The sequence below is a fragment of the Camponotus floridanus genome, unplaced genomic scaffold (assembly GCF_003227725.1).
Source record: "Camponotus floridanus strain SB8 unplaced genomic scaffold, Cflo_v7.5 scaffold4, whole genome shotgun sequence".
Classification (NCBI taxonomy): domain Eukaryota; kingdom Metazoa; phylum Arthropoda; class Insecta; order Hymenoptera; family Formicidae; genus Camponotus; species Camponotus floridanus.
This window is the reverse complement of record NW_020229547.1, coordinates 2,312,501-2,330,265: the sequence shown is the minus strand read 5'-3', so window position 1 is coordinate 2,330,265 and position 17,765 is coordinate 2,312,501. Positions and strand designations below refer to the sequence as shown.

At 34.6% G+C, this 17,765-nt stretch overlaps 2 protein-coding genes across 9 annotated transcripts in view; one reads left to right on the top strand and one right to left on the bottom strand.

The window, feature by feature from the left end:
- The window catches only part of LOC105251814 (guanine nucleotide-releasing factor 2), a 69,184-nt gene extending 55,413 nt beyond the window's left edge, over positions 1-13,771 (bottom strand). For 4 of the 8 annotated variants that reach the window (XM_025411442.1, XM_011258843.3, XM_025411443.1 and 1 more), the window contains exons 1-2: positions 7,672-7,844; positions 1,914-2,406 (exon numbers count right to left, since the gene is read on the bottom strand). In XM_025411442.1, the coding sequence (XP_025267227.1) occupies positions 1,914-2,100 (187 nt within the window). In that variant the 5' untranslated portion in view covers positions 2,101-2,406; positions 7,672-7,844. Of the gene's footprint in view, positions 1-1,913; positions 2,407-7,671; positions 7,846-13,583 lie in introns of those variants that run through there. The other 4 variants (XM_025411440.1, XM_025411445.1, XM_025411441.1 and 1 more) reach the window with 4 other exon arrangements.
- An 11-nt stretch (positions 13,772-13,782) lies between these two features.
- Positions 13,783-15,346, top strand: LOC105251816 (leucine-rich repeat-containing protein 57). The gene has a single exon (XM_011258850.3). It carries the CDS (start codon positions 14,399-14,401, stop codon positions 15,113-15,115), a length of 717 nt encoding a protein of 238 aa, XP_011257152.1. The 5' UTR covers positions 13,783-14,398; the 3' UTR covers positions 15,116-15,346.
- The last annotated feature ends 2,419 nt before the right edge of the window (positions 15,347-17,765 follow it).

The following is a 17,765-nucleotide window of genomic DNA, read 5'->3' as shown; positions in this document are numbered from 1 at the left end:
TTTTTTATAATCAAACTTATCAAAAAAATTGAAATAATATTTCAATTAAGCTATTTTTGATTAAAAAGTTATTAAAACTTGAAATTTCGAAACATATTTTTTAAAAATATATAATATTACTCAAGATTAATTGGATACTCTCTAATTAAAATAGTGTCATCTCGAAGTTCGCAACAAATGTATGCCAGCGAAAATCCACGTGTCAAGATTCTATTCCTGTGATCCATTCAAGCGAGGATATCCTCCGTATGCAGCTTCTTTAAAAACAATTCGCGTACATGACTATTCATGTGAATAGCCTCGTACTCCAAAACCAATACAGTTGGAAAATCAAATAAATGGATGAAATATATCAATCCGATAACTTCAACAAATAATAGAAAAAAATATAATAAAATATTTCAGTTAAAAAATATATATGTATGTCCGAAAGTCCTATCAAATATCTTTTTAAACGAATTTTCCGGCTAATTTGGAGTTATCGATTTTTGTTTTGTGAAAATGTCGATTATTTTTTCCATTATACATTTGTAATTAATTCGTGATCTCTGTATAATATAAAAATATAAGTTAATCGAGAGATTTAAAGGCTCTCCCAATTTAAATTCTATTAAATTAAATTAAATATGAATATCTGAAATTAATACTAAAAAATATAATTTTATTTAATTTAACTTTAATTATATACAAATGTATTTTTATAATTGAAAATGATTGATTTCTTGATATTTTTGTCAAGAAAAAAACTGTGCTTAACTTGGTTCGAGAAAAATATATTAAAAGAACATTCTATATTTTTGGAAACAATTCTGCATATATACATATATACATTTTTGCAATTTCAAGTTATCAGCGCGTATATGTCTTTAAATAATCAATAATCTCTAATCAATGTCTCGTCACCTTAAGGTAGGTTGCCAACGTCTCCATACAATGTTAATTATCTTTCGGTTTGTCATTAAAGCTCCATGTTATTATAATCGTCCGCGATCTTTAGACGCCCGCGGAAAATCATTTCGTCCATTAACTTGCAAATCGAAAGCATTTCGCGGTTCCACGCAATGGCGGATCTCACGCGAGAGAGCGAGCGTAGAGCAATTTGCTCGTGCCTCGAGCCCAGAGGGAAATCACTAGACGATGTATCCGTTATGCGAGATAGAGAGAGAGACAGAGAGAGACGTCGTGTGTAAGCTAGGCGCTTAATGGTCGGAGGTGTGATGTACCTGCGACGAGCGTGCGATGCTTAATATGATTGACAGCAAACGAACTAGTAATTACACGAGCCGAGTCGTATTCGCGTAAGGATTAACGCGGTAATGCAGACGACGTAGGCGTTAATTATTAACGCGCTTACGAGGATGCAATTATTTAAATCCGCCAATGCGTCTGGCAGAATAAACAGCAGCCGTTTATCCCGAACGTGACATCAGTTCGATTCCGAAATACGATGAATAAACTCGACGATACGCATGTCACGTGTATCGGCTGTCGCAAAAAAGGTCCAAACGGCGAGAAATTGATGAAGAAATTAAATCCGACTTGATATCTTGCGTTCATAAATTTGCATTATTTGTAGCACCATCTTGGAGGAAGAGAAAAGAGAAATGAAAAATTGCTTTCAATCTTACTAAAAGGTGAATAAATAACTACAATTATTCCTCAAATATTCCGAGAAATTACGATTTTTCAGAATATTTGAGGAATAATTGTACTTATTTATTCATCTTTTAATAAGATTGAATTTTTCATTTCTCTTTTCTATTCCTTCAAGATGATGCGACAAATAATGCAAATTTATGAACGCAAAAGGTATTAGTAGAAAATATCTCTCAACTTTTTGCATTCCTTATTCTTGAACAGTGACAGAAAAAAAACACCTCCGGCCTTAACCTGGATTTTTTTAATGGAATTACCTTTCAAGTTGTAAGTCGACAAGGAACCGGAAAGAGTCCTGGCGTGATTGGTTACGGCCAGCAGCAAAGGTGTGGTCGTGATGTGAAAAGATTGCGATTTCGGCAAAAACCGCTTTTGCACGGTATAACTGCGAGTTCGTCGTCGAAATATCGGCGAATCGAGGAAACTGTCATCGTATTGCGGCATTTTTTTTTTAATGTGTTTTTGTTATATTATTATAACGTCACCGCGAAAAATCGATTCATTCTCAAGTTTGATTTCGCTTCGTCGCGGTTCGTGACGTCAAATCGCGATGACATTTTCACAAATTCAATTTAATTAGTCTTAATTTCCTCCCATCTCACAATGCACTTTCACTGTTCAACGTCACTTTTGCACTATTCACGACTAATCGTCGATAATTATATGTATCCTGAATTTTTAATCTTAAAGAGTCGATAAAACATAAGTCTGATAATTGAAGAAATGCCAGAAGCAACGTTCACTTTACATCTACGAGCAATTGACGTTAATAACTTTTGCAGTTTTTTTAGAGAAATAATTTTGTATCGCGCGTTGACGGAAAAAAATGTCGATAAAACATAAGTATGATAAATAGGGAAATGCCAGAAGCAACATTCACTTTACATGTACGAGCAATTGACGCTAATAACTTTTGCAGGTTTTTTAGAAAAATAATTTTGCATCGCACGTTAATAAAAAAAATTCTAATTTATAAGATTGTTATCGATGTCCCTTTTTTTTCTTCTAGCGAATCTATCGCTGACAGGACGATTCGATTTATTTATACGTCTAGGTCTGTTCGCGAGACGCTGATTTTTTTTTACGGATACATCGGACTATATTAAATGGCATGACAAGACTGCGGTTATCGATGGATACATATAGGGAATCACAAGCTTGAATGACTCTGAATGTACTGTAGCGTGATCAATATTGCCCCATAAAAATACCGCACGCGACAAACGGGTTCTATCTGAAACAGATAATCGACTCGCGGACGGTAATTCATTTTGCTATCTTTCCAAAAATTCATGTTCCAACATACAGATATAGCCGGTATGCATCGGATGGCCTATCATCCGCCCGTTAATCGGTAATATCGATACGTCGAGTAATTGAATAGTAAATCGAAATGATCGAAAATGACGATAATTTAATCAACGTATCGCAGATATTTCATACAGCATAATTATTTTCTGTTTCTCTCATGTAAGTAAAATACATACAACATTCTCTACGTAACGAATTTATTACGGTCACTGATGCAATCGCGTCGCCTTGATAATTCTGATCAAAAGGGCAACGTCGCCGAATGGAAATCACGGTTCATAGATCGGCCGAGACCGATGACAGGAGACCTAAATATACACGTGCAGACGACATACGATATATACACATGTAGATGTAAGCGTCGCGCGACCTCGGTTACTCCTGTGCCGCTGGTAGATAGCGGTGACTAATACCAAGGCGTCAGTTTCTAGGGTGTCTATTTTAACGCGTCGGATGTTCCGTCACGATTTCTACCATCCTAGCGCTTCCGCGTCGTTCCCGCAATATGTGTCAGACGTAAACTTATCGTGACGCCATTAAATGGCTGTCGCGACAAGTGCCAGCAATAGCTCCGTTCCTCAAAGTTGTCGCACGTGGCATGATAGCGCGCAAAATTTCTCTCGCAAAGTTCACGTTGACTTAAACCTTGACAGAACGATAAGACGTTGACGATTCGATAGTCATTGCTTCCCCGTTTGCTTTATCTATTTTCTTATTTTTTTTCTTAAAATCTTGAAACATCTTGTACAGATTGCTATTAATAGTTTCATAAACATCGGAATGCGGAGACAATGAAATCATGCACTAAATATATTAATATATTTTACATTTGATTTTACATACTTAACGTATATATTAAAAGGATAGTATATTTAGATTCTATTTTTTATATTTAAAAAAATAAAATGTGTAAAAAATAAAATATAATATATAAAAAATAAAATATATTTAAAAAATGTATAAAATGTGTCAAAAGATAACTAAATTTTAATTTATTAGAATGACATATCGGATTAATAGTTAGTAAGCAATGCTTCTAATAAATAAAAAGAGAATCATGCAAACTTAATTAATTTTATCCAATATTTGTGAAAAATGCTTGTTATTTTTTTTTTAATATTACGAATCTCTCGCATCGCATCGAAAAATTGACATATCCTCGCGGCAAGAATATCGATCAAAGAAAAGAATCATCAATTTCTTAAGGATATATCAATATTCATAATTTTCTTATTTCGCTTTTATATTAAAAGGATAGTATATTTAGATTCTATTTTCTATATTTAAAGAAATATATAAAATGTGTCAAAAGATAACTAAATATGTTAGAATCACGTGTCGGATTAATAGTTAGTAAACAATGTTTCTATTAAATAAAAAGACAAAGAATCATGCAAGCTTAATTAATTTTATCCAACATTTATGAAAAATACTTGTTATTTTTTTTTTAAATATTAGATATGAATCTCTCGCATCGAAAAATTGATACATCCTCGCGGCAAGAATCGACCAAAGAAGACTATCAAACTTCTTGAAGGTATATCAGTATCTCGTGGAACAAACGATTCGCGATTACTGGAGCGAGAAGCCGACCTCTCCTCCGCCTTTCGACCACCTACCGAGGTCCTACATTGCTTTTACTACTTTCAGAATGATGTGTATAATCCGATACGGTACCAGGAGGTCGGTCGTGTAACTCGCGCCACGGTACGATAAGCACAAGGGCCAGATACAGTTCTTCTGGACTACTTGTTGTGTATCTCTAATAAAATTATCGAATTTTCTCCAGACATTATATTCGACAACGATAAGCAAAGGCTTTGATGCAAATTTTAGACTAAGCTCGGTTCCCGTTAAAGGCCGTTCTATATAATAGAGATAGCGGCTAAAAGATGATTGCGAGCATGAATTTTTGTGAAAATATGATATACGGTATTTTTCTATATTAAAACATATGGACTTTACATATGTATAATCATGTATTTGTCACATTCTATTAATATATTTTTAAAATAAAAATTATTAATCTGAAAAAATTAATATATATTTTTATGTTTTAAGAATAAAATTGTGATTGAGAAAAACGAGATTTATAATGTAATTCTATATTGTGTAAAAAGTTGTTGAATTCCGCTTCTCTTTTAAAAACATCGCATTTTCACCGATGAAACATGCAAACGGGATCCACTCCGATAAAAATAACATATTTCCTGTATAACATTTTGTTTACGTCTCGTTATTAATGAAACAACGTGTGCGCGTCTAATAAAATTATGTATTATTGATTAGACGATGTAAAAGAAGAAAAATTATTTAAAACTTTAGAAAAAATAACTTTTAATTTATATTAATATATATTTAATTATTTACTATATAATTATGTAATTTGTTGTAACAATTTTCAATTATTAATCTCTTTTTTATAATTTATTTCTTATAAATAATCAAGAAATATCTTTTATATATTGATAAATTTTGTTTAAAATATCCCGTTTCTTTTTCTTTCTCTCAATCAATGACATTAACTCGATTATTCACGAAAGCAAGAAGATGCGAAATGAAGATATCATGATCGCATAACATATTGTAATTAACAATAATTAGCACTGATGAACTTGCGACCCATTTACGTTACATTTCTCGTCGCATCGTTATTTTCGGATTTCGAGCACCGCTATCTTTACACTTTATGCCGATTGCTTGTCTGAAAATTATCATTCGCGCCAGACGATGCGTCTCAAATGGCATGAGCGATACACCGCGGACGACTTCACGTCCGAAAATAAATGGCAGAAGCGCAATAATGTAAAAAAAATAAAAATTTATCGTCGCACATGACGAATATGCCGATTACGCCGTCGTCGACCATTATAAGAAAAAAAAAAGTTACGTTATAAAATATGTTAAATTATGTTTCAATATAAACACCGTTGAACAAAGCAAGATATAATTTGTAAAATAATTAATATGTGCCACAAAATATATATTTCGATGTTTTTCGTTACTTAACAGATCAAAATTCCGCTATCATTATCTTACCATCACTCTCGAATACAATATCGGGTACGAAATAAAAAAATATTCAGATGTTTTCATAAAATGAATAAACACGAAAAATTAATAAATCATTCTCGCTTATTTGTAAAACATCGGCAATTAAATTATTCTCTTCAGAATGTACGCGATGCGTAAAAATATATCCGCGATATGCCCTTTATAATAATCTGCTTTGTTTTTTCCTATCTCACCGGTAAAGGTGCGTAACAGCAGCATGACGAACGGGGGACGAGAGCAGCCATGTTCTGCGCATTAATTAACGCGCGAATAAATTTATGCACGAGCGCAAAATATACACCCCGGCTTCTTCTCTCAGTTTGCGACTTGTGCGCTTTTATTAAACGCACATGCAACGATCTCTACATCTAATCGCGCCTTGATCGCTTAATCTGCGAACCGTTTACTCCACGAGTAATACGATCGTAATCTTTCGAGATCATCTTGTATATATCTTGCAATTGCCATCCATGTGTCGAATAACTATGATACTGTGCAATCTTCAGAAATTAAGGCCACGTATGTATAAAATCTTTTTTAAATATCACGTAAAAAAATCTTTCCTCGATTTTATCTACAAATAATCGTGTTGCAAAATATGTATATTTAATTAATTGTATTTATTATATTATTATGTTACGTGACACGCAATTTAACAAAATAAATAAATATAAATAAATATAAATAAATTAAATATAAAATAAATACATAACATGATATAAATAATAATTGGTTACATCAGTGATGTTTATAAATTTCTTTTTCGATATTTCAACATGCATATTTCTCTCTCTGGATACTATTTATTTAATTAATAAAATGAATTTAAAGAAACGCGGAATTAATTTTCGGTTTATCTAATATAAATAATATAAATAATATAAATAATATAAATAATTAAATGACAAAATACATTACTAGTTTTACGGAGCGATCGCTGCGAATCATCCTGCACGTGAAACTAATTAGAAGATGGATTAGTTACATTGTCGCAATTCACGCGATAATTATACGTCAAACAACACTGAGGCGAATTAAACTGCGCCTCCTTAGTCGGCGTTCCGTATCTCGACTGCCTCCCATTTAATCGAGCGATCAATCAACTCTCGCTGTCGCGCATCCTACAAAATAGTCGAGCAAAAGATGTCAGCGCGTCTCACGAGCGTGCCTTTTAAAATGCCTGGCATCGCGCGCGAGATAAACACCCACTTAATCTGTACGCAATTACCGTACGCAACACCGAGTGGCGAATTGACATTTCGATGCCCTTTAAACGACACCGTTAATCGAGGAGCGAGAGACCTGGCGCGATTTTTTATTCGCTCCTGACGTTTTTGCTTACAAGCCGCGCTATCACACGGGCAAGCGTCGCGTCCGTATTTTTAACCATTATCAATATACATCTAATAGGTAGCGATAATTGATCACCCGTTTATCTCATATTTTTATCGCGTATTCGATATCGCGCGACGATCGTCGATAAGAGGTAATTAAACCAATAAAAGTCATAAAAATTGCATTCGATTGTCGAAACGTTAGGCTATAAGGTAAATTAAATTTCTGCACAATTAATCGCGCGATGTTAGAAACATGTTAGAAAAAAAAAGGGGAAACACACAGGGGAAACACACGGGGGAAACTCGCACTAACGCGGCGGAGAATCCGCGTCTAGAGAACTCGAAACGAATCGCCTCGACGGAATCTGACATGCCCGTTTACGTCTGCGAGAGAGCCGAACCGTAAAGATGACCTCCGAAGCGGACAGATTCCGGAACAAGTCCACGAGTTAGAACCAACTTGATCGCGGATCTGAGGTGAACTGTCGTTCTCGCGGACCCGGCCGTTGGCGAGATCGGCCGGTAATATCTGCGACTTTGGCCGGGAAAGAAGCCTCGTCTATTTTAACGGGTCAAAGAGAGAGGGAAAAGGAGAGAGAGGGACGGGCAAGTAAAAGACACACGAGGGAAGGAGAGATGGTGCGGTGAGAGGGTTAATGGAGAAGAGGAATAAAAGATCTCGTATGAGAGGCAGTGGCTCTTTATTTCGAGGTATATACGAGACGGAACCGACGAGCGGCAAATTGTTTGCGGATTTTTAAGCTAGCACGGTATCCCTCGAAATAGTATCTTTCGTTATCGGAAACTATTAATCGAACATTTATAAGAGTCGATGAAAATTCTTGACGAATAAAAATATATTTTTCCGCATCGATTTTTTGAAATTTCATCGTCTTTTTTTTCTTCAAGTTGCATCATTTTTTAATTACTTGAAAATTACATATATTATTATATAATCGACAGTATCTGAACTTTTGAAGCGAATTAAACCTGGATGCTAATCTTATATCGATTTTATTTTAAAAATATGAAAATTTAATAATCTATCCTTTTTGCGAAAGCTCTCGCGCGAGACTATCATTGTTAACGTTGCTTATATACGCTCAATATACGAGAAAAAGCTTCTTGGATACTCCGTTCTCGCGTTATAAGATCGACATTGTCATTTTCACCGCACATTGAATTGGCTGGCATAGGAAAACGATAGTGAATAGCTCGCCCTAATGGATCTCGAGATGCCCAGTGTGCAAGCATGAAAGTAACGCAGAATATATATGTATTTTTCATGCACATTATGTTATCATAAATAATAAAATTTTCTTTTCCATTTAAACAATAGATTATTTTTACTTAAGGTGTAAATAAATAAAATAAAATTAGAGCCGATCGATTAAGAAGACAGTGTAAAATTTTAAAATACCAAGGCATGATTTTTTTAGCTAAAAATAAATAAATAATTTAGATATTTATATCCGTATTTATTATATTACGTGGAACGCAATTTAATAAAATAAATATGTATAAATAAATGAAATTAAATAAATAAATAAAAATAATAATAGTAAATTAATAAAATAATTTAAAAAATAATAAAATAATATAAATAAAATAATAATTAAAAAATAAAAAAATAATAAAAAAATATAAATAAAATAAATTAATTCATAGAAATGTATAGTCGAGGAAATCAATTTGCGAATTTTGACAGAGCGACAGTATTTCGTATTTTTTTCATTTTCCACTTGTACAATCGTTTTAAAATTGCATACTAAAACGAAATCGAGACGAAAAATCGACAGAATGAACACACGTGCGTGAACCAGTTTTAACACGTGCATACGTTTTTTTTGCACGCTTGCGCATCCGCATAGCGAAAACGGCCGTGCATATTCATGAATAGCGAGTTAACGTTAGCGCGTTGTGCATCGCCGCGTGTTTCTGGCACGAGCCTTGCATCATCGACCGGTTGACATGAGGCTTGTAACACTCGGGCCGCGGATTTGCATAGATATTGGCGGGACTGCCATAGGAACGGAAGGCTGCGCATGATTGCGGTTCCTAAACGGTTTGCGGACAGATCGAATCCAATAAAGGCGCTAAACGACGTGTGCCACAAGTATCGCAAAGTAGTCTCGGAATGAGTTTGAAATATCGCGAGGTCGCTTCGATAAAACATGGTGATCACTCTTTTTAAAAATTGCTTTTATACGATCCTAGCCCTTGGAACGAATGCTCGGTTAATTTCACTTTCAATCAGTGAAAAATCACATATTAATGAGAAATCATTATATTACAAAAAATAGGAAAATTGAGTAAATACAAACAGATTGTAACTTAATAGAAATTATCTCAATTTTTGTCTCTCTTTTTATTAAATAATTTGCATTCATTATTAACGCCTTTCATGATATTGAGTTGAGAATAATCACATTTGATAATAAAAAAAGTATACGATTAAGATCGAACAAATCTTTGATAAAAGGAGGATATTGTGTTATTTAATTAGCATTGATTTTATGTGAAAAAAGAACGCTGTATGTTCGCGTTATGTAGAACTTTTAAATCACTTCTTACAAACTTCAATGGCTTTAAATTATATGCTTTGCTCGATCACGAAACCCGGTCCATTTAAAAGAAACTTTCAAAATAGATCAAAGGTAGAATTATTTCACAAAGAGCCGCAACTTAGAAATAATGAATTACACGTAGGCGAATTTGTATTTCTTTTAAACGCAACTTATATTGCTCGTCGCGCCCCAAAAAAAAAACCATTTCGTTAAACTTTAAGCGCGTATAATCTTTTCACATTACGACGTACTAAAAATTTATAGAGCGCAATAATTACGGTAATAAAGTTCATCGACGAGAGCAAACTCCGTCACGCTAATTACAAGTCTGCTGATATCATTCAAACGTTTAAAAAAAAAAACGTTTCTTTATAACAGAATTTCGCTACTTTGAAATAATAATCGGAATATCTGTAAGTAGACTGTAAACTGAATGCAGTATAACGGTCATTAATTTGTGAGAACTTGCGCAAATTTATTTTAAACGAATCAATTCTTCGTACATTAAATCCCTTATTCATTCTCGAGGGAAAAATTAGGATATTTTTACAGTAGGGCATTTTAACCATCATTTCATGCAGGTCCTTTTCATTTATCATACAATTTTTGCAAACGTTCACAAATTAATGGTCGAAAATTCCGCATCCAATCCTGTGTTCAAGATCATATTAACAATTAGGCAGACACATGCAAGTCTGTTTTCATTATAAAGAGAAAGAGAGAGAGAGAGATTTTTAGCATTTGTAAATTATACCTTATCTGATTATCTGGCAAGAGAAGGCGCAAATTTCGCATTTTTGCTTTTGACGACAAACTCTTTCCATCGCGAAAAGGGATAACGAAGGGAGGAAGCTACGATACGCGGATAAAGCAAGACTGCGTACAAAGGCCTGGATGAACATAATGGCGACAAAATAGAAAGTAGAAGAATTCTACGAGATGAAGCGGATTCGACGAGATCCCGATCTCGCGCTTCCATCTCTCGTTTTCTCATTATTCCGCGTCTCTCCCTCTCGTAAGATTACTGCAAAACCTCCCGGGGCGCGTTCAATGGCGTCGCAGGCTTCGTTCCGTCATTTCACACGCGATACATTCGCCACTATAAGAATAATTTCAACGCGATCCATTCCTAACTGGAATTTAACGAGTTTGCGTTTCGGAGGAGGCTACATCGCGATGGATTTATATTATTATCGATCCTGTCTTCGCGCCATCAAAATCAATCAAAATTTTGCAAGACAATTTTGTAATTCTCGTATTAATGATTATTTCTACTTCAGTAGCGAAAAATACGCGAAAATCACTATAATCGCGATGAAAAGAATTAAACTTTTTCCACCGAAAAATATTTCTGAATATAATCAAATTTATTCTATAGATATTTTTGTTTCCTATTAAAAAACTTCGAAATAATTGCCTCCACAATTCAGGAGTGATTAAATTAATTGGGACGTGTATCGAACGAAATTATCTTTAAAAGGCATCGCTTGCCTTCCTTCCCATCGAACCAACAAACGCGTTACGATTGCAGTAGATCAACTTGAATTAAACGCAATTACGCGGAGCAGATGACGTGGGATAAAGTCGGTTAGTCGTTGCCAATTTTATCCGGCAAATTGATCAAACTGCTTTTACTTAAGTATCTCTATCCATCACATATCCCTTCGACATCGAACGTATCAACTTTGATAAACTACACCTGTTACACCCTGCGTTACACTATCAAAATTAAATTATTCGATTTTAAGCGCGAGATCTAAGACGCCCTGATTTTAATAAAGATTTCTGCATGAAAATTTGCATGTAATACGAATAATGGATGTTTCTCCAATATTTTGATTTTTTTACATAGCAAATATGTTGCGTTTGTAAAATACAACATCCAACTAGAAAAGGAATTTTATTTTTTTGATGTCAACATCGTAAATATTCGAAATATTAATGATTAATATTGATTATACATTATATATTAATTTATTATTATTCATTATATATTAATAATTATTGTGCTTAATGTATCGAAAGTTACATTTAATTACTGATCGATACATACACACTACAATTAATTCTACCCTGCCTTCTCGAATGATATTTAAATTTTTAAATTATTGAAAATTTTTTTTTGAATTATTGAAAAATTTTTTTGAATTGCACAAGCTTGACCCTCATTTTCGGCACTCAAGAGTTTCGTTTTTTGTGAAAGAAGATGTATGTCAAGCCAACAAAACCACGTGCAAACTAAAGAACGAACATAATGGACCGAAAAATGTATGACGTGAAACGCGTTCGAGAAGGAGGGCTAAAAAGAAACGAGAACCGACACGCAAAGAGAGAAAGAGAGAATTCGCACACAATCACTACGAAAATACAGTCCTTTTCGACCAGATTGGAAACAGGATAGGGTAGGTTTTGTTCGAAAGGGGCGAACTATAGAACGGAAAACTCCTGACACGGCCAGCTGTTCGAATCAGATTCGGGTCTCGTCTAGACACGTGCATAGTTTATTGACACAATTTAGCTGTTTTGACCGATCAATTTTTGCATTAAAAATACATTTAAAAAAAATATAAAGAAAAGCAACAGCTTTTGTTTCGAAGACGAAAATGAAATAGTGACAAATCAATTTTTGATTCATCTTATATGAGTTATTTTTCTGTCAAATAATTAATACAATGTATTATTTATCAAAAATTGCGATTGTAAATAGTCGTGTCAACAAATAATTGTACACAAATATTTCAAAAATAAAAATGTAATTAAAAAAATAAACAAATATAAAAGGATTGTTATAAATTTGTCGAATATAGTGCGAGAAGAATGTATTGCCTAAACTAAATTTTTATTTACATTTTTTATGTTTTCTTCCACTGTTTTTTTCGCATATTTACAATTTCGCGATTAAAGTCAATGACGAATGACAATAGCGCTTCATGAAAAAAAAAACCGGAGCATTCTTACGAAAAGTGAAATTTATTTCATTCCCGTAAATGTTTGTGCTACAATGCTTAAATTATCAAGTTGAGTGAAATCTTGTCATAATTAAATCTAATCGCGCTTCACAGAGTGAAAATATCGGTTATTGTTTATGACTAGATTCAATTTAACGAATCGATTGAATCAATATCGCTTACGACTTTAATTAAGTATTCGATAATCGCGAAAAAACGGAAGATAAAATCACTAATCAAAGAGACGAAAATTCCACGATAAGAGAAAATGTTTTTCTGTCGCGAGCTAATAAACTAATGGAGCACTTTCTCAACACCTGTCACACACGAATACGGCGGGTATCTTAAACGGAAAAACACAGAAACATCCGGCTTTCCGCGAGGATCGAGGGAAGAAAATCACGCGTGCACGTTTGACAGGCGATACATATAAGCTGTTGACATTTCGTGTCCGGTAGCGTCACCGAACTGATATCGCCGACGATGACGCTCAGATGACGATAAGATTAGCCAAATCACACCGTCAATGTTGATAACCGACATCGGTGCCGAATTAATACATTAATCGAGATCACGCACATTCATTTCTTCGAAGGAATCCCGCCGAGAGAAATAATCGCACGCATTCCTCGCGTATACGCGCCCTCTCTCTCTATCTCTCTCTTTCGCACGCGTCAGTCATCGTTCGAGAGCGGGTGGTTATCTCTTACCTGCGTGTTTCTCCGTCTTGGACGTGGAAGCCATCGTTACCCGGTTGCGTCGCGTTGCCCTGCCGTGATCACGCACACCACCTCATTCCCACGCACCGCCGCATCGTAAACTACGCACTGGAGGCCGCCGCGGTGTTTTCAGTCTGATGTAAACTCGACGCGCACCGCTACGTCCCCGTACGTCGGCCATCTTTCGGGCGCGCGCGCGCGCCGCGCCATCGCGCGGCCGGGACGGGAACTAGCGGCGCTATGGCGGACTCGCTGCTGTCAATCGCGTGACATTTCACTCCCGTGCGCGTATTTGTGCCGCGCTCGCGTGCCCGTGCGTGCCAACGAACGTCGCGGCGTGTCCGCCCGCGTGCGAGGATACGAAATCGTCGCGTGTGTCGCGTGTATACGCGTGCGTTAACGAACGGGTCGCCCGGTTCGCGCGCCGACCCCGCTGCTGGTCGTTCGCGCTGCCAAAATCTCGACGACGGAGTGAACACAGCCGCCCTACGCCAGCGCGCTCCGCGCGCGCGGTACAGTCTCCCGCGAAAGTACAGCGCTAGGCGAGGTACAGTCCGCGTAGAAAGTTAGTCCCTGACCGCGCGCGCCCGAGAGTCGAAATTCGCGCGAAACATCTCGAGCTTCGTGTGCATCCCGTCGCTCCTCTTCTCGGTTCCTGCGACAGAAAAAAGGCACTCGAATAAATACAATTTAATCATATGATTGATTATAATTTATTTAATGCGAAATAAAAAAGAAACAATTCTCGGAGATTTTAAATAAATAATTCGGGCGAGAAGCAGTGTCTGTGAGATTCACGATACAGCATGGGCAATTCTGGCTTGAAACAGCATTATGAAACCGCGAAGAAGACCGGCACGCTGAAGCTGTCTCAGCACAAGCTGGACGAGTTCCCGCAAAACCTCCGTGCCTTGGCGCCGTTGTTGCGCACCCTGGACCTATCCGAGAACAAGTTTACCGCGCTGCCAAATGAGATCGGCGACTTTACGCTGCTGAAACAGCTGACCATTAGTCACAACCGGCTGACCGGTTTGCCCGACACGCTAGGTGCGCTCGCGAAGCTGGAAGGTTTAAATTGCGCCGCGAATCAAATCAGGTCGATTCCGTCGTCGCTGGCAAAGCTGAATCACCTGAAGCAGGTCAATCTGTCCGACAATCAGATCTGCGACTTCCCGTTGGTGTTTTGCGGCCTCAAGCACCTGGACGTCCTCGATCTGTCCAAGAATCGATTGACGATCGTGCCGGACGCTGTCACTGGCCTCCACGTGACCGAACTCAATCTCAATCAGAATCAGATCGCCACCATCTCCGAAAAGCTGGCGGAATGCCCGCGATTGAAAACGCTACGGTTGGAGGAAAACTGTCTACAGCTGAGCTCGGTGCCTCTCAGGATTCTCAAGGATTCCAAAATATCGGTATTGGCACTCGAGGGAAATCTCTTTGAAATGAAGCAATTCGCGAACCTGGACGGTTATGACACTTACATGGAACGCTACACAGCGGTTAAGAAGAAGATGTATTGAAAAATGATTTCGTACTGAAACGTAGAAAGTATGATAATTATATATTTGAAATTGTATGATGAAATTAATATATTGTCCATAAAAAAAATAAATTCTAGTTGGATCAACAATGTCGTGAAAAAAAAAAGATTTAATTATTGTATGATATATATTTGATGTGTATATTTAGACGCAAAATTATTGTCAATTTAAGAGTAAGCCGATGTAAGATATTTAAAAAATTGAAATGATTATTTAAATCTAAAGGATTTATATACGAAATTTTACAATTTGGAAATATTTTCTTTTTCGCATATTGTTATAAATTAAAAATTCCAATGAACCATATGTATGGTGTGTGTGTATGTGTGAGAGATGCTATATTTATATCTAGATAATTTATATGCTGTTTATAAATAATCATAATTTAAAAAATATATATATGTATATATTTACATTTATTTTTCGGAAGATTTAAAAAAGGCTTTAATAACAACAAAATTAAAGCACGCAAATGTTGATATTTAGAAAAAAGAATTATATAACACGGCATAGTTTTAGCGTATTATTTTATTGCTTTTCTGTTTGATGTTTAGCATATAATATAATATTCGAATGTGCACGAAAATGCTTGAAAATTTTAATAGATACAAGACATTAGAAAAATTTTTTCGTCTTTTATTTAATGTAATAATCTTTTTTAAATATTTAATTACTAGAGTAATAACACTCATGGAATGATATGCACTGTTATCTAAGGAATATAAAAAGTTGAATTACTTGTAATATCTTGATGTTTTCTTCGATTAAATAAAGAATCTTTCCTTTCGCTAGATAAAACACGATGGATGACTTTAAGATTATTACAAATTATATTTTGCAAATATAAAATAATCATTATATGACGTAACAACTAAAAGCTTGTGTCGCATGTCGCATTTAAATGTTTATTCTCTAAAGTAATCTTTACAATGTACCTAATAAAATATAGTTTCATTATTAAGATACTTTTCATATTTTAAAATGAGATAAAAAAGCATGTAACAATATGAAAAGTGTTTATTAAAATATTCAGAGATATTGAACACAACATTGATAAATAAAATCGATCCGATTGTGAGTCAGTATAGCGTCTATTTTTTTAAATAACTTAAAAACATGCCTGTGTTTTGGAAATTTATATATGAAAAAAAAGAAAACATTTCAATAAATCTCACGCGAACGATATAATATTTCTTCTAACACACATTAAATTATACAGTACGACGAATTCATAATATTCTAATATTAATTGTTAGTAAAATTGTGTATAATTTGTCTATATAATACACCGTGTTGTGTTCGCACAATTGTGGAAATAATAAGATCATTGAACCTTCTTATACAGTCACCCAAGTATTAACCTTCGACCGAGTTGAAATGATTATAAGAATTCAGAGTTACATTTAATTATTAAACAAGACAAGAAGCACTTTCCAAGAAAATCTTGCGACTTAAAAGTGGTATTTCCATATCTATTTATCTCAAATATGCGTGTTACTTTTTTATCCCGTATAAATATATGAAATATACGATTGTTTTTCTCTTCGTCAAAATATCGCAATTGTTGTGCTCCGATCGAAGATTCAAGTTTTATGTCTCGAAACTTTGTTTTACGAAGTTTTGTTGTCGACAGAATTTTATCCGCATAGGTAGGCATTCATTATAAGAGAAAATTAATGTCTTCTATAAAGTTTATCATGTGTCATAATAAATGATCAATAGATAGCAAGAGCAATCTGTTTTTGCAATATATTTATTTAATAAAAACTCGACAAAGTTTCGTAAACCAAGGATTCCGTGTATTTAAGTCCTTTAAATCAAGATATATATGTATATATGTATATGTATAGTTGCACTTTTCATATCATTGTGTGCTTTTATGATATAAAGCGATTTTATATGTAATAGATATTACTTCTCTAGTGAATTTCCGAGAATAAATAATATATTTATTTTTATTTGTGCCGATTAATATAATTCTTCGATTTCTTTCAACAGTGGCGACAATTTAAAAATTTAATATTTATATTATCAAATTTAATATTAAACTAAATTCAAAATTTAATCGCGACAATAAAGTCTATTTGCAGCGATATGGTATATTATACAGCTAATTATTTTTTTCAATTATCTAAAGTATTTTCTAGATAATTTTTGAAAAATAGATATTTTTACTAATATTAATAATAAAAAATATAATATCCTTCGTTTTGCATAATTAAATTGAAAGCGGAATAAAGAGTGTCGAAAAGTTTTGATGTCAAATAAACGATTAACATAAAGTTTCACTTACATTGTAATACAACTTTGCAGACTATCGCCAACACGTGAGTAAAATAATATCGTTGTATATTCATGGAAATTTATGCCTTTATTTCAATTTCGTGGACGAACAATCATGGCCGATTTTAGAATCAATATTAATATTAAATCAATATCAAAATCTGCAAGTAAAAAAAATTTGACAATCAAATAAATTGTTGACAGTAAAAGAAAGCATGTATAATATTACCTGCTAATGTTTAATATTACCTGCAAATTTTTCGAAAAAAATGTTACGTTACGTAATTCGATTTTACAAAAGCAATCACACGACTAGAATTCGTTAATTGCATTAACGACCTGAAGA